At 33.3% G+C, this 19182-nt stretch overlaps 1 protein-coding gene across 2 annotated transcripts in view; it reads right to left on the bottom strand.

Moving 5' to 3' along the window:
* LOC114339972 (NFX1-type zinc finger-containing protein 1-like) overlaps positions 1-19182 on the bottom strand; it is a 380271-nt gene that overhangs the window by 131868 nt on the left and 229221 nt on the right. For both annotated transcript variants that reach the window (XM_050650389.1, XM_050650390.1), the window contains one exon: positions 9140-9347. In XM_050650389.1, coding sequence (XP_050506346.1) covers positions 9140-9347 — 208 coding nt within the window. The remainder of the gene's footprint in view (positions 1-9139; positions 9348-19182) is intronic.

Genomic DNA, 19182 nt, shown 5'->3' with positions numbered 1-19182 from the left:
CTCTGCCCACGGATTTCTCTTTCGAAGCAGGACTACTTATAACATTATAGGATGACAAAACAATTGACAAATTATTACACTCATTAAGTAGCCATGTTTCAGTAAGACATAAAACCGAAAAATCATCGTAATCTCTAACAAATTCATCCAGATTGGCAAATCCTTGACAGTTCCAAAATACTATTTTGAATGATTGCTATTCAGGTACAGATGAGTTTGCCCCACATAAAGCAGGCTTTGAAGTCTTGAGTCCCTTTTCACGTCTAGGTGATTCCTGTTCCTCTCTATCACGTTTGGTTGTTCCTCTTGTAGTAATTCTAGGTATTTTGTTTATGTATCTAATCGTTAAATTTTTCTCCCCATTATCTATACGACTTTGTAGCTCTGTTCGTAATTCAGCTAGATATTTTGACTGGCAAGGTGTCAGATCTTGTTTTATGTATATGTTTGAGTTTGAGTTTTGATTCAGTTTAGATTTATTTTTAAGAACAAAAAGGGCATCTTCACTGGACATCATAGTAACTTTCAGCGGCCTTGGTTTCATATCTTGGCGAGGAAAGCCAAGCCGGCGATGCGAAGCTATTTGTAAGTTAGGAGCTACCTGATTTAATATTTGTTGTGCATTAACTTCATCGGATTCTGTATTTTCTGGAACACCCATGAGCAAAACATTTTTTTCCCTTTGTTTTCTATCAGCCAGCTCTATAAGGATATTTTCGGGAGGAGAGGATTCTATTTTCTGGATTTTAATTTTTAGCTGTTCGTTTTCTCTTCTTAGAACCGCTATTTCCGAGATGCAAGCGTCAATTTTTGTCGACTGAGAATTTACTAAATTATGTAAGTCAGACATTCGAGTGTTACATGTTGCGATAGCGTTACTTAAATTAGCAAGCTGAGCCATAATTGCGTTGAAGTGCAATGTGCTAGCATCTGCTTCTGTGGTACAATTTTGACACTTCCATGTCAACAAGGTTGCAGGTGAAAAATTTAAGGGTTGAGGTTGAGCACAAACACCGTGCCATGTTGTTTTGCATCCAGAACATTCCAGTTTGCTACCATCTGTCGGTGTTATAATTTTATGGCATGCCTGACAATTTAAATCCATTATAGTAATATTAACCGTACTATTAAAGGTACCACTAATTACTTAAGTTTTTGTCTAAGGCAATACTCAAGTTTCAATTAAGTAGATCGCTGAAATGTAGATTGTATTTCTTGTTTAAAAATTGGGTTTTTCTCCTTACAGGTGTGTTTATAGTAAAAACTATTCAACTGTTCTAAGGCAATATTCTGGTTTCGATTGAGTAGAACGTTGAAATGTAAATTGTATTTCTTTTTTAAAAATTAAGTTTTTCTACTTACAGTTGTGTTTACAATAAAAACTGTTTAACTTTTAACTTATATTGGTTAAATTCACAAGCCACTATTAAACGATGTTACCTCTACGGCTGCTAGAACTAAACTCTTCCTAAACTTTAAACGTCTAAAAACGCTTTATATTAAACTTAAGCCGGATTTATGTTACAACGGGGACGTGAACGGGACGGGGCACATTAAAGGATCGTCCGATATGAAAAGCATTCTCTGATTTTTCATACGACGGAACGGGGCGAGACCGGGAAGTGCCGAGGACGTGCGATTTCTATTGTTCTGTGCTTCATGCCGTCCACGTCCCGGTGTAACATAAATCAGCCTTTCTTCTTCTTATGGTGCCTATCCGTTACGGATGTTGGACACTAACATGGCTATTCTGACTTTGTTGACTGCTGCCCTGAAAAGTCCGGTAGTGGTTAAGTTAAACCATTTTCGCAGGTTATGCAGCCAGGATATTCTTCTTCGTCCTGGACCTCTTTTCCCATGCACTTTACCTTGAAATATTCGTTGTTCATTGCGCATTATATGGCCCAGGTATTCCAGTTTGCGACGTTTTATGGTTACGACTAGTTCGCGCTCTTTACCCATTCTACGTATAACTTCTTCGTTGGTAACTCTGTCTATCCAGGAAATCCTCAACATGCGTCTATAGCACCACATCTCAAATGCTTCGAGTCTCTTCAGTGATGCTTCAGTTAAGGTCCATGACTCCACGCCATATAAAAGAACGGAGAATACGTAGCATTTTAGTAAACGAACTTTTATTTCCAATTTTCTATCGTGGCTGTTAAAGATTTTTTCATTTTGACGAAAGCTGATCTTGCCTTCTCGATCCTTATCTTAATTTCTGTCGATTGGTCCCACTGTTCATTTAAGTTTGCACCCAAATAACAAAAGTTGGTGATTTGTGTTATAGGTTGTTGGTTAACTAGTAATTGACCAGGCGGTATCCTATATTTGCTTATAACCATGTATTTGGTTTTTTTTATGTTAAAATCAAGCCCAAACCTGCTACTTACTTCTGCCACCCTGGAGACAAGTGTCTGCAGACCTTCAAGACTGTCTGCAAAAATGACAGTATCATCAGCGTATTTTATGTTGTTTAATCGTTCTCCGTTTATAAGTATTCCCTCGTCTATGTCCGTTAGCGCTAGGTTCATAATGTGCTCTGAATATGTATTGAACAATAATGGGGACAATATACATCCCTGTCGCACACCTCTTTTTATCTTTATGTCGTCTGTTAACTGATCCGCTACTCTAACAGCTGCAGTTTGTTCGTAATAGATATTGTTTATTATACGGCGATCTCTGCTGTCTAGACCAATTGAATTTAATATTTTCATCAGTTCGTCATGTTTTATTCTATCGAACGCTTTCTGGTAATCAACAAAAGACACATATATATCACAATTCACGTCTCTACATCTTTGAAAGAGAACTTGTATTGCAAAAAGTGCCTCTCGAGTACCCAATGCATTCCTGAAGCCGAATTGTGTGTTTGTCATGTGTTCTTCACACTTTTTATATATTCTTTTATGTATAATTTTTAAAAAAGTTTTCAGGAGATGGCTCATAAGGCTTATTATTCGATAATCTTCACATTTTTCGGCATTTGGTTTTTTAGGGATTGTTATAAAAGTTGATCTTAGCCACTGTTGGGGTATTTTTCCACTTAATATATTGTTGAAGATCAAGGTAAGTCTTTTTACTTCGTCTTGATCCATAATTTTCAAAAATTCTGAGAAGAACTCGTCTGGTCCTGCAGCTTTTCCCTCCTTAATGTTGTTTATAGCAGCTTCTACTTCCGCTTCGAGAATAGGCGATCCGGCATCATCATTTTTATTTTGTGTGATGGTGACATTCCTATCGTCTTCAAATGTTGTTGTCACATAGTTCATCCATGTTGTATTTGTTTCTTCAATATCAACTATTGGATTTCCTTGAGCGTCTGTTAAGTGTCCCGGCCTTTTTGATTTATAGATGCCTGCTGCTTCTTTGATCTTTTTGTGGAGGTTAAAGGAATCGTGTTTACGTTTCAATATCTCGATTTCTTCACACTGTTCTTCCAGATTTCTGTTTTTAGCTTCTCTGACAGCTTTTTTATCTCTTTGTCTAGAAACTGATATGCAACGTAGTCTTTCCGCTTGGATTCTCTTCTTCTGTCCATCATCTGTAATATACCGTCGGTCATCCATGGTTTTTTCTTTTCTGTCTTTTTCGGTCGCAGGTATTGGTCTAATATTTCCTTCCCAATGTTTTCTAAGTGGTTTATTTCTGTGTCAACATCATTAACTACTTCTGACTTAGATATGTTGTTCTTCAGATATTCCCGTACTTCTTGCTTTATGTCATCATCTCTTAGTTGTTTGAGATCGTATCTTATAGGATTAGGTTTGTGGATTTTTTTAAATTTCAGACGCAACTTACCGCCAAGTGGGTTATGGTCTGACTTAATATCTGCACCAGGGTAGGTTTTCACTAATGTTATTGAGTTTTTGAATCTTTTATTTATTAAAATATAGTCAATCTGGTTTCTTACGAGATTTTCTGGCGTGTCACCGGGTGAGCGCCATGTGTACAACCTTCTGTATAGTAATTTGAAGAGTGTATTGGTGATTACCAACTCTTCTTCCGTAGCAAATGTGAGTAGATGTTCAGCCTTTATACAAATTAAATGCAACAAATTAGGGTATGTTTCTTTAAATTTACATTAATAGAAATCTTCCAATATTATTTCTAGGCGTATATAATAAAATATGTCTGGTGGCTAATTAAACTGTACTCAGCTAAACGATTTTAAAAAATAATACACCTATTACTTAAATATTTCGTGTTAGTATCATGTGACGTCACGTGTTATGACGCGGATGACGTGCAAAGGTATCTATATTGTAAGGACTGTAAGTCTGTCTTAACGTATAAAGTCTCGGTTTTTCTCTCTTTTAATAATTTACCTAATGGTAGGGGAGCCCCAACGGGGATTTTTGCAGTTACTCGAGCGCGACAGATTATTACATAGGGAGAAACCATGTATCCTGAAAATGTACCTCTACCATATATTGGCTCTTAATACAGGGGAGTTCGTTAAGGGGGGACCGAAAAAAAATCTATCCTTAGAAAACCTCGAAATCGTCAGATTAAGATAAGGTAAGTTAAGTATATGCAAAACAGTGTATATTTCAAAAATCTGACGATTTGAGCGGGGCGTAAGGAAATGGCCGAGTCCCAAAGTTTCACAAGAAAAAAGCGAATATTTCGCGAAATAAATGACAGATCGGAAAACTAAAAAATACGTGCTCAATATTTTTCAAAAATACAGGGTGTTTCATTAATAATTGTCCATATAGCAACTGGAGAAACCTTAGCACAAAATACGAAGATTTAACTTAAAACACTTAAATAAAATGTGGTTCCTTACTGAGTTACAGGGTGTTTTATCTATAAATTTAAAAATTATTTTTACCCACAATTTTAAAAATATTTGACGTATCCTTTTCATACTTGGCAGACAGTCCGACTACTATACACCCTACTAAATTATGATAAACAAACGTTTCTAGCTACTACCAGAGGCGTACGGCAAGGGATAGTAAATGGTTGACCCTTCTCAAATTCTACGCCACTGGAGGAATTACTATTTCAGTGCCATTTTTAGATTCTCCAATACTTTCTACGTAAATAATATACTCCTCATTGGTAACGGTAAAGTCATTAGTTTTCGAGATATTTGAAGTTAAATATGAAACGGCACAGTTATTTTGATTAATTTATGGTATGATTCATATGATTAAAATTTAAAAATTGTTTGTACCCAGTACTTTAAAACTATTTGGCGTATCCTTATCATACTTGGCAGAAAGTGTAGGTACTGTACACCCTACTAAATTAAGATAAATAAACGTTTCTAGCTACTACCAGAGGCGTACGACAGGGGATAGTGGCTGGTTGACCCTTCCCAAATACTACGCCACTGACGAAATTGCTATTTTAGTGTAATTTTTTATTTTTCGATACTTTCTATGTAAATAATATACTCTTAATTCGTAACGATAAAATGATTAGTTTTCGAGATATTTGAAATTAAAAATGAAGCGACACAATACATTAATCAAAATAACCGTGTCGTTTCATTTTTAACTTCAAAGATCTCGAGAACTAATGACTTTATCGTTACGAATGAAGAGTATATTATTTTTATAGAAAGTATTGGAGAATCCAAAAATTGAACTAAAATAGCAATTCCGCCAGTGGCGTAGAATTTGGAAAGGGTCAACCATACACTTTCCCCTGTCGTACGCCTCTGGTAATAGATAGAAAAGTATGTTTAACATAATTTAGTAGTTCGTACAATACCTATACTTCCTGCCAAGTATGAACAGGATACGTCGAATAGTTTTAAAATGCTGAGCAAAAATAATTTTTAAATTTTTAGATAAAACACCCTGTAACTCAGTAAGGAACCACATTTTATTTAAGTGTTTTAGGTTAAATCTTCGTATTTTGTGCTAAGGTTTCACCAGTTACTATATGGACAATTATTAATGAAACACCCTGTATACCGAATGATACTAAACACGACTTCCCACGGAGAGGGGTGGGGGTTTAAATTTAATATTTTAAATACGAATTCCGCGATATTTCGCGAAATGAACATCAGATCGAAAAACTGAAAAATACACTTACTCAATATTTTTTAAAAATCTATCGAATGGCATCATACACGACCCCCCACGGAGGTGGGGCAGGGGTTACTTTAAAATCTTAAATGGGAGGCCCCATTTTATATTGCAGATTTGGATTCCTTACGTAAAAATAAGTTTATTCGAGGCATTGTTTCGAATTATGGATAGATGGCGCTGTAATCTAAAAAAATGATTGTTGGAAATAAAAAAAATTAAATCAAAAATGGAAAGTCCCCACTAAAATGGAAAACTTTACTTAATTTTGGTTTTAGGACCTACTCTTCACAACCCAGTAGGTCCCCATAACGCTCGAGTGACTGCACGTTTAGCATACTTTGCTCCCCTACCATAATTACCTAAGCATCATTGCCATTAATATATATTTTAAATTTCTTATACTAAGTTCTTCAACCAAGATGATATGGACTGGCCCGCAAAAGTAACCGGGCACGTAAAATTCCATAGTTTTCTCCTTTCACTTTTGTTGAATGATCCTGTATAATAATTAAATATAAGTATTTATCAAAATATAATTTGTCTTTATCCATTCGTTTGTTATTTTAAACAGTTAAAAAGTTTGTCATTTTTTGTAGCTGAAGAGAAATTGCATTTCTCCATGAGTTTCTATTTTGGGTCATATCAACATTAATCTCCTTTACCAACAGGTAAAGTCCTGCCTCAACCTCTCCCCAGGTTTTCTTTGGTCTTCCTCTCCTGTTTCTTCCAGGAAGAAGCAGTTGCTTCCTCGCAGTTTAGCAGTCCTTCGTATTAAGTGATTAACATTTCGACGTTGAATATGATCAAACCATCTTAACCTATGCTTCCTCATTTTAGCAAAAATTGGTACTAACCCTAGACTTCCCTTAATATACTCATTCCTAATTTTATCCTTTTTTGTTACTCCACTCGTCCATCTAAGCGTTCTCATTTCTGCCACATACATTCGCTGTTCCTCTTTCTTTTTAACTGCCCAACATTAAATTCCGTACATCATTACTTAAAATAATGCTTATTCGATTAACTGTATTCCTTTCTGGTGCATGTTGGCTGCTTTTTATTATAACAGATCTATATTATATTTTTGAAACCAGATTAAAATATTCATATTTATGCTTTATTCTTTTTACAGTGCCTTATCCTTGACGTTGGCTATTACATTTGCCCATTTAATCTTATTTGCAGCCGCCCTAAATAGTTCTATGGAGGTCATATTCGTCCATTGCCGTAGGTTTTTAAGCCTAGAGTTGCGTCTTCTTCTTCTTGGTCCTCTTTTGCTATTGGTTGTGCCTTCGACTATAAGTTGGGACAGTTCATACTTTTGATTGCATACGATGTGACCAAAATATTGTGTTTTCCGTTCTTTTATTATAAGTAGACTTAGGCAAATATGCAAATTGCATATTTTGCATATTATGCATAAAATATGCAAAAATACCAAATTTTGCATATTTCTATAAAAGTATGCATAAAATGCATATAACTTGAAATTTCATCAGGTGTATAGATATATTCATGAAATAAAATCAACGAAGAGCTTGAAAATCCGAATATATTTTGTTTCAATATTTCTAGATATTTATTGTAATTTTGTCCTTGAATAAGGGTTCCAAAATCTGCTAGTTTATACCTCTAGGTAAAAATTTTTATTGGGATGGTCAGTTTTAGAAATCAATTATTATGTTGTAAAATTGATACCAGTGACACCTGTCCTTATAATATTATTGTGAATTGAAATTTGAAACTGCCGAAAAATAAACGCTATACTTTCTCACACAATAGCCTTTAGTTGCGTGCTTCTAATTTAGGCTCATAATATTTTTTCTTAGATAAAGAGAAAAAACCAAGAATCTCCTGTAAATATTTGGAGGATCTTCCTGCTTTCATAGTCATATTATCTTGATATTTTTAAGATTCCTGATTTTAATTGTTATGCAAATAGTTACCAGGTCGTTTCTGAAGTACTTTGTTCAAGTACTAGGTGGGACATTTTAGGAACCATTTAATTTGAAAGCAAAGATTACCGTATAGGTATTTGAAAAATGCCCCAGTTACATCAGTTGATGTGGAAAGAAGTTTTTTCATGTACAAATATATTGTACCTACTCAGAAACCATAAGTTTTTGTTAGAAAAATTTAAACAGCCCTTAATCATTTAGTGTTAGCACAATTCAAAGTAATATCATTTATTTGTTAAAATACTTAAATACCTAAGCTTAGTTTGTAAAATAAATAAATGTTAATTACTGTAAATTATGATATACCTATAAGATATTTTAAACATTTTGTAAATAAAACGGATACTACTTTCTGGTTATTTATATATACATACAGTAAAACCTGTCAGTAACGGCCACTAAAAATGAAAGAATAATTGGCCGATATAGAAAGGTATTGCCAGTTTTTGTAGTCTACATATAATTGGTTTGGGGAATTTTTAAACTGGCCGTTAGTACAGGTGGCCGGTAACACAGGTTTTACTGTAGGTACTTCTATTTTTTTTTTATTTTTATATGCATATTTTATAGATGAACATGCATATTTTTGTGTAAAATGCTGCATATTTATGCGCATATTTCATATGTTTTTATTTGCATATTTGCCCAAGTCTAATTATAAGCATAAGCTCTCTTTCCTTGTTCATCCTCCGTAAGACTTCCGCATTTATAGTATGGCTCATGTAGGATATTCTGAGCATTTTACTATAAAACCAGAGTACGAATTCTTGTATTCTCTTTTGTGTTGCTTTTGTCATTGTCCAGGCTTCAACACCATAGATTAAGGTGGAGAAAACGTAGCACTTGAGTGTTCTAGTTCTCAATGAGATATCCAGCTGGCGGTTGCATATAAGTTTTTGCATTTTGTAAAACACTGTACGTGCCTTTTCCAGACGTGTTCTTATCTCTAGTGAATGGCCCCAAGTTTCATCAAGGTTACTTCCAAGGTACGTTATTCTTGTTACTCTTTCCAGATCTTTTCCGTCGACATTCACCTTCACCCTTCTCTTTTGGTGTTTTATACTTTATACAAACCAAAATTTCAAAAAATAAAAATGTCAATTTAGTTGTAATTTAAATATTTACCTTACTATTTTCACGTAACTGTTTCATATTTCCCATTATGTAAAATCCATTTCTGGCTCTAGATAAAGCCACGCAGACTCTGTTTTCTATGCTTAAAAATCCAATTTTGTTTTCTTTGTTACTTCTGACCAATGATAGTAGCACAATGTCACTTTCTTCTCCTTGATAGTTATCCAAAACAGCAATTCTAACATTTTCTAATAAATGCCTGCAGCAGAAAAAAAATCTAATATTGCAATGATAAGTTAAAGTAAAAGCTACTTCTAACTAAAGGTATGTATTCAAAATGTCACATTTTCACTTTTTCAAAAAATTATATGTATAGTGATAAATTTACAACACGCAAAATATGATTACATGAGTAAACTGAAAAGACAGATTCACACCCAATAATGTCACTAGAAAAATCACCAGATTAAGCTTCTTTTTTTGATTGATAATGTCGGCTTTCGAGGGTACTCTATAAATATTATATTATACTATAGTTGATTTTTTAACCAAGAGGAGTAAACTAAAAAGACGTATTCACACCCAAGAAAGTTACTACAAAAGTCACCAAATTCATCTTCTTTTTTCGTTGATCATATCAGTTTTCTATGATAATCCATACATACTATATTATACTAACACATTGCTAAAGAGTTCTAAAAACAACTGTTTTTATATAAAAGTAGATTAAAAATCTAAAAATTAAAGGAATTATGCAGAAAACACATAAAATCGCCGATATACTTAAATAACCTATAAAATGACAGAAGTGCCAAAATTTCATATGTCATTAGCGTCAAAATTTAATAACAGTGGAGTAAACTTGCCTGCAGTTGTATCAATTAGAAACAAGCATTACGGCGCGCTAAATTTGAATCACTCCTCTTGGTAAAAAAAAAAACAATAATACATCGCTAAAGAGTTCTAAAAACAACTATTTTTTAGATAAGTGCAGACTAAAAATCTAAAAATTAAAGGAATATCACAGAAAACCCAAAAAATCATAACTTAATTAACGTATGAATAGTTTTAAATGTCAAAACTTCATAAATGTCAATAGTGTCAAAATTTTATAATTTAGCGGAGTAAACTTACCTGCGGTTGGACCAATTACAAACCAGCATTAAGGCGCGGTAAATTTGAATTAATCCTCCTAGTTTAAAAATGAGGTACAGACAGTTAAAAATGGGATCAGCGAACCGAGTATATAATTTATTACAGTACGTAATACATTTTTATTTAGATTGTTTAAATTATGTCACAAACTATGTACTTTATAGTTTCCTCTAAAGCTATAACTCTCATTTCACCTTTTACGTCATTGACAACTATTTCATATTTCGAGTATTATAGTCCACAGTACATCGTCTTTTTTCAAAAATGATTAGAAAAGTATTGAAAATGGTTTTATTTGCTTCGTTTGAGTCTACCACTTTGAAACTTCGTTTGAGTCTACCTGAAAAATTTCACAGTGCAAGTTGGATACGTTTCAACACGTCCTACGCCTAAACCTGTAGCTCTACCGCGCTTAGGTTTTGTGATTGCAAAATTATAATTTTTAATTGTAATCAAAAGATTATGCGTTAGAATAAAATAAATTATTTTTGTCGGACAAAAAGAGGATACGATCGTCGAGTCCGACACCCGCAAGATGTCACTCTAGCGCAGTACAGTTCTGTTATTACATAACTCTTAATTTTCAATTGAAAGTTTTGATAATTAATTACTTAAGATGGTCGATCTCTTGTCCGACAAATTTACAGCCTCGTTTCTTTAGTCGGACAACGTAAATATGTTAATAATGGCAGGTTATGTTTTTCGATTAAAAAATTTAGGACACGAATACCAAGTGATAGATTGAAGTATTGGAGGGTCCTATATCCAAATATAGTACTGTCCGACAAAAATTAGGTATCAGATAGCGATTCCGACAAATTAATTTCAAGACTTTTTATATGGTCCAAGAGCTGTGAGACATTTTTGAGTAGGTATTTTAGGCAACCTGAAAATTTTTCAGCTGACTATTCCATGATAGCCTAATACAAAAATGCCGGTCTGGCTGGAGGGTAGCGGTTATTTTCCCCAAAAATCCCCCCCAAAGTTAAACAAAAGGGTAAAAATTGTTATTACAAAAAATATCATTGACGTGACTTTAAAGTAAATTTATATATTCAAATATAAAGAAAATAAACAGGCCATGCGATTTAAGGGCGATTTTAACTCTGCAAGATACTTGCATGGGCGCCCCAGGATTATTTTCAGGGGATGCATCTGCTTCAGAAGATTTCATCTGAATCTGTACATACTATTAAGAAGTATATAATATACAACTATACATGCATAGCTATGTATGTACATTCCTTCCGGACAGGGAGGTGCAATTGTTATTTGACAGGGTATTTTTTAATAATAAAAATAAATATTCTAAAAAAGACAGGTTTTTTTTTGGTGAAATTTTCCAATTGTCAGGTGATCAAAAAAATTACGCGTGAATATAAATGAAAAGCGCTATAGGTCAGCAGCAGTGTGAGAAAGATCGTATACCGATAGCTGTTTGCGTCCTCTGTTGTAGCTGAGCGAGTCCGTTCGCAGGAGAAAAATCACATAACCTGGCCATATCCATGTTGTTGTTTCGCGAAACGTTAGAGTAATTATTATATATTATAGTTTTTTAAGTAACTTTTTCTTAATTAAAGAAAAATAATACGTATTTTACAATAGACTTTTCAAATATGATAGAAAAAGACAAATTTATTATTATAAATATATAGGTAGAAAAGTATAAAACTATAAACTAAATTATTTCTGTGGCCGAGTCTTGTACTTCTTCTTCAAACTCCTCATCTGAGCCTTAATATTCATTCTCTTCCTCTTCGTCAGACTCCCCTCGAGACTCAGATTCCTCTTCTACATGATCTGTAAATAGTTGTATCATTAATTAGTTTAGTTGCTACGTATTCTCCGTCCTTTTATACGGAGTCGAAGCCTGGACAATCACATGCTCATCTGAAGAAAGACTTACCGTTGTTGAGATGTGGAGTTATCGAATACGTAACAAACACGGAAACATTAAGAAAGATGAAAAAAGGCAAAAGAAATACTCAACACTATGAAGGAAAGAAACATGAGCTACTTTGGTCATATACTAAGAAATAAAAAAACGTGATGTGATTGGTTATATAAGGAAAAGTATTAAGCATTGGTTATATAAGTAAGAATACGTAGCAACTCAATCAATTAACCACTAATTAATTTTTCATTAATTCTAAATACATATTACAGTTAGCTTCCATTCGTCGTGGTAGTCAGACGTGCGTAGGAAAGAAGCTTGTTTTTTAAAACCGGTGTCTATAAATTAGATATTTAAATAAATATTTTGTGAACTTTAAAAGTAAATTAATTACACCAAATAAAAAAGCGAAATCGGAATAAAAACATTAAAAAGTTATGAGTGCAGTTAGCGGGGGCGACGCCCCCGATAAAAATCTTTTAGAAACACAAATGGATACAGAACATGCAACATCTTCAAAGGAGGAGCTATTAGGATTCCAAAATCTTGTTCCAGTTACACAGATAAGTACCACAAAACTTGTTAATAATAAACCCATTATCGATAATGACTTTGCTAATGTACACACTTCAATAACAAATAACATTAACAAAGAAGTAGGAATAAAAAGGGAGGAATTTCTTTACCGACAAAACGACCTAGGACCTTTTTACGCGTATTTAGAAAATAATTCACCCGATTTTAAAGGCAGATTAAACGCGTTAAGGATAGGTGACATTATTATCACAAATTTTAAAGAAATTGATGAAAAAATTGTAAGCATTGATGCAGTAGGAAGAAATAAAATACGTATAAAATTTAAAGATTATAAATCGGCTAACTATATCATATCTAAAAAAAATGAAGCAATATTTATAAAAAATAATCTAGACATATACATTCCTAAGTTTCTTTTAGTTAGACAGGGCGTAATAAAAGATATTTCCACAGAATTTTCAGTAGAGTATGTTAAAAACAGAATAAAAATGTACGATTTACACTGTAAATTTGAAGTCCTTCAAGTCACAAGATTAAATCGAAGACAAGTAGATGAAAACGGTACTCAATACATTCCAACAAAAACATGCGTAGTTAGTTTTAAGTCACAAGTGCTACCAAAATATATAACAATCAACAAGGTACTAAAGGAAGTCGAACCATACAAACAAAAGGTGCTATTATGCTTTAATTGTCTTCGATTTGGACATACAGGTGGGCAGTGTAAGAGCAAGGCTAGGTGCGATAAATGTCAAGAATCCCACAACTCAAAAGATTGTAAAAAGACCGATCTCACTCCAAAATGTTTTAACTGTTCGGGGGATCATTTTACTACAAATTTAAGCGCGTGTCAAGAATTTCAGCGTCAAAAACTTATTAAAGACGCTATGTCTTCCAATAATATTAGTTATCAAGACGCAAACAAACAGTTCCCCAGAAACTCCTATGCAAAAGTAACATCCATAAATACGGAACAAACTACAAACCTCTCCTGCCTCAAAACTTTCCCTCCATTAAATCCCAATAATTATACACCCACCCAATTCCCATCAAATCCAATTAACAAAATGTCAACTAATAATATATTCTACAATAATAATTCAAATAGTACAAATTCTCGAACATTCAAAAGACAGAGACCAAATAGTCCAGATCCAACATTAATTTTGCATAATGAAATTATATCTTCCCCTAGATCTCAATTACCTACGGGAGGAATATTAGACAGCATTAACTATAAGGGAAATATTAATAATAATCCAGTTGCATCTCCTTCAGACTTGAGCATGATAAATTCAATATTAGAATTAGTTATAGAAATTGTCACAAAAGTTTTAGTAACAAAAAGTATAAACATAAATAAGGAAGAACTCGAAAACTTAGTCAAATTAACTATAAATGGAAACACGTCATCACATTCTCAGACCACAACCATGCAATAAATATCCTTCAATGGAACTGCCGCTCGGCAGTTTCTAATAAAAATAACTTAGAATATCTACTAGATAGGGGCAACTACTCCGTTGCACTTCTATCGGAAACATGGTTTAAAGCAGAAAAATACTATAATTTTAAAGGCTTCAACAATATTCGCTGTGACCGGGACGACGGGTACGGCGGCTCTGCCATTTTATTAAAATCAGACTTAATATACCAAGAAGTCTCAATTCCAACTACAATCAACTTTGAGCATACTTGTATCTCGGTAAATTTTCCATATATACATAAAAAAATTTACTTTGTTTCAGTATACCTTAAACCGAGAACTAGAATATCATTACAACAGTGGATTAACTTTTTGGAACAAATTCCAAAACCATTCATAATTGGGGGCGACTTTAACGCACATAGTTTGGCATGGAACGATGGATATGACGATATCTATGGCAAAATTCTTTTGGAAGCTATCGAACAATGCAACCTAGTAATTATAAACGACGGATCACCTACATTAGCAAACAATAAGAAGTCAGCTGTAGACTTGACCCTCTGTACACAGGATCTGACACAACTAATTACGTGGTGTACTTTAGAAGAACCTTATGGCTCTAATCACTTACCAATACACATACAATTTGGAAGGAATATCCCACCTGCGCAAATTAAACAGACAAAACATAATATATGGAGACTCAAGGCTGCTAATTGGGATGTATACACCGCTACCCTTGAAGCAACAGAACCAAAATCATCACTAATGGGCATTATCGACAATATTAACAAAGCTGCCGACAAAGCAATTCCGTTACGAAAATCAAACGCACAAAATAGAAATCATTGCTCAAAGGACTGGTGGAACGAAACCTGTAACATAGCTGCTAAAGCAAGAAAACAAGCTTTCTTAACCTACACACAGGCTCCAAATCTTAATAATCTAACAGAATATAAAAGACTTGATGCAGTAGCTAAAAAAACTTTTAAAGAAACTAAGAAAAAAAGTTGGATAAATTACTGCCAAAATCTAAATCAAAATACACCAATTAAAGAAGTGTGGAACAAAGTAAACCGATATAAAAACCGAAAACAAGCGAATAAACCCCTAATGGACCCCAAAGAAGACTGGATAAGCGAATTCCACACAAAAATCTCACCTCCATGGGTCGAAAACAACATTACTGAACAAATAGCTACTGTAAATAGGAACACTTCTTTCCTACAATCGTTATTTCAATTATGGGAACTCGATCATTGCATTAAATCAACAAATAATAAATCTCCCGGGGCGGATAACATTTCATATAATATGTTGCATAAAATGCCCTTAGACCATAAGAAAGCCCTGTTGGAATTGTTCAATTCGATTTGGATAAATAGGATTCCTTTTCCACCGATGTGGAAAGAATACATCATAGTACCTATCAAAAAACCTGGAAAACAGAATGGAAATGCAGATTCATATAGACCCATAGCTTTATCATCGTGTATATTTAAAACCATGGAAAGAATGATAAAGAACAGGCTTGAATATTGGCTAGAAAATGAAAAAATATTACCTGACTCACAATATGCTTTTAGAAAGGGAAGATCTTCCTTGGAACCCCTAACGATACTAGTAAATGACATCTATATAGGATTCACACACAAATACAGCACTTTGGCCACATTTTTGGATATAACTTCAGCATATGACAATGTTCAAATAAATATACTAGAAGAGAAGCTCATCAATATTGGTCTACCAACCTCCTTTGCCAACTTCATAAAATCAGCTTACTCTAATCGATCAGTTTCCTTAAAGATAAATCAAGAAATTTCGGAATCAAGAATATGTAGATCTGGATTACCACAAGGTAGTATCCTGAGCCCAATCCTCTACAGCCTGTACACAATGGATATAGAAAATGTTATATCACAAAAGTCTAAAATTATTCAATACGCTGATGATGTTGTTATTTATACCAGTAGCAAATCAGAGGACAAATGTATAGAAAATATCAACACTGAATTTATAAAAATCCAAAAATACCTAGACAACATGGGACTTTCCATATCCGAGTCCAAAACCAATATATGTATTTTCTCTAGAAACAGAAACAACTATCAAAGACAATTAACAATAGGAAAATATAAACTCTGTATTAGTAACACTGTAAAATATCTTGGTCTGCATCTAGATAGAAAACTATTATGGAAGGACTGTATCCACCAAATTATCAAAAAAACAAGTAATTCTATAAATATCCTAAGAGCGTTTTGTAGAGCAAAGTGGGGAGCAGACCCAAATACGGCTGTACTATTCTACAAAACAATGGTACGATCAATAATGGATTATGGAAGTCAACTCTATGGAACAGCAGCAGATACACATCTAAATAAAATCGAGATACAACAAAATAAATGCTTAAGAGTTTGCCTGGGATATCTTAAGTCAACGCCCATAAACATTATACAAGCTGAAGCCGTGGAACCTCCTCTTAAACTAAGAAGACAACTATTGAGCAGAAAATTCATGATAAAAACCATTTCAAAAAAAACTTCTTACCTCAATAGTGTACAGTCACTAACAGTTCAAGTTTTGACCCATAGATACTGGCACTTCGAGAAAACCCCCCTCATAGTAGAATCTTTCTCAGAAATAGCTGACATTACAGATATACTCTATTCCAACCAACTCCCTCCAGTTTTAATTTACTCACCTGAACAAATTTTTTCACGTGAAATTAGAACCTACTATTTTGAAAGTGAAGAAGTAGCAAGTATCAATCAAACAAAGTTCAACGAAACAAAAAACAAATACTGGCCAAACTATGATTCTATATTCACTGATGGATCAAAGTCAAAAGAATATACCAGTTGTGCCTTTTACCATTTTGAGGAAAATACTGACAAAAAATTTATTTTACCAAAGGAAGCTTCCATATACACTGCAGAACTAACAGCAATAGTGCAAGCTATGAAATACGTACTCGGCTCTAACCACGACAAATTTATAATATGTACGGACAGCAAAAGTGCAGTAGATAAACTTAAAAATGTTAAAATAAATAGATCAGTTAATCATATTGAAGCAAAAATCCTGTATTTACATAATGAGATACACATCAAGAATAAAGTCGTCATATATCTATGGGTAAAGGGACACGCAGGCATAACAGGTAATGAAATGGTGGATGTCTTAGCAAAAACAGCTCCAACATCAGGAGAAGAACTAAATCTTAAACTACCCCCGTCCGATTTATTCTTAAATCAAAGGAACAAAATAAATGAGATGTGGCAAAACCTATACAGTGCATCAACAACTGGAACAAACTTTTGTAAACACCAGCCAAGGATCCCCAGAAAACCATGGTTTCACAAAATACCAAACAGAAACTTTGTCGCCACAATAAATCGAATACGTGCAAACCATGCACTAACACCTTATTATAAGCACAAAATAAAAATTACAGACGATCCACTGTGTAGTTGTGGTAAAATGGGTACATTGGTACATGTTTTACTTGAATGTCCAATAAATATTGTAAACATTAATAATCTATATAAAAACTTAATTCACTACAAGATAAACCTTCCAATAGACCTAAATTGTATTATTTTTTCAGGAAATAATAATATACTTTATGTACTTCATCAACACATCATAAACTGTAAACTAAAATTGTAAAATTACTAACCAATTTTGTAAGCAATTCTGCAAAACAAACTAAATGTAAAGCATTAAAGGAAAAAAAAAAGGTGAATACAAAAAAAATAAAAAAAAAATAATAAAAAAAATAAACCAAGTAAAAAAAAATGAACCAATTAAAAAAAAACCAAAAAAACAAATCAAAAAAAAAACAAAAAAAAAACAAAAAAAAACAAAAAAAAAAACAAAAAAAAAGAAAACAAAAAAAAAAAAAACATACACACAAAGAGGGCTAAAACCTCCGCGGCGTTGAACCGGGTTGATGCTCTAGCGCGGAAGGAAAAAAAATTAAACACCTTACACTTTACTAATGCTACATATTACTAACAAAACAAATGAATACATCATGCTCAAGTTTGATACTATGAAACAATTTACACAAACTATTTATACAATCTAACATAGTCTGGCTAATTGGTCCTCACCAAAGCCATAAATTCCACGAAAAAAAAAAAAAAAAAAATACATATTACAACTATTTACAGATCAGGTAGAAGAATCTAAGTATCGAGGGGAGTCTGATGAAGAAGAAGAGAATGTATATTTATTTTAGCTCATTTTTCTTTCCTTCATAGTGTTGAGTATTTCTTATTTTGCCTTTTTCATCTTTCTTAATGTTTCCCTGTGTGTTAAGTGTTGTGTGCATGATATTTTTTACATTATTCGATAACACCACATCTCAACAATGGCAAGTCTTTCTTCAGATGCGCCCGTGATTGTCCAGGCTTCGACTCTGTATAAAAGGACAGAGAATACGTAGCAACTTAATTAATTAATCACAGATTATTTTTAATTAATTCTAAATACATATTACAAGTATTTACAGATCATGTAGAAGAGGAATCTGAGTCTCGAGGAGAGTCTGACGAAGAAGATGAGAATGAACATTTAAGCTCCGATTAGAAATTTGAAGAAGAAGTACAAGATTCGGACACAGAATTAATTTAGTTTATAGTTTTATACTTTTCTACCTATATATTTATAATAATAAATTTGTCTTTTTCTATCATATTTGCAAAATCTATTGTATAGTACGTATTATTTTTCTTTAATTAAGAAAAAGTTACTTGAAAAACTATAATATATAATAATTACTCTAACGTTTCGAGAAACAACAACATGGATATCGCCAGGTTATGTGATTTTTTTCGAGCGAACGGACTCGCTCAGCTACAACAGAGGACGCAAACAGCTATCGGTATAAGCTCTTTCTCACACTGCTGCTTACCTATAGTGGTTTCATTTATATGCACGCGTAATTTGTTTGATCACATGGCAATTGGATAATGTCACCAAAAAAAACGTGTCTTTTTTAGAATATTTATATTTAAAATTAAAAAATACCCTGCCAAAATAACAATTGCACCTCCCTGTCCGGAAGGA

The sequence above is a fragment of the Diabrotica virgifera genome, chromosome 5, assembly GCF_917563875.1.
Source record: "Diabrotica virgifera virgifera chromosome 5, PGI_DIABVI_V3a".
NCBI classification, from domain to species: Eukaryota; Metazoa; Arthropoda; class Insecta; order Coleoptera; family Chrysomelidae; genus Diabrotica; species Diabrotica virgifera.
The sequence above is the reverse complement of the archived record's forward strand: the minus strand, read 5'-3'. Positions and strand labels throughout refer to the sequence as shown.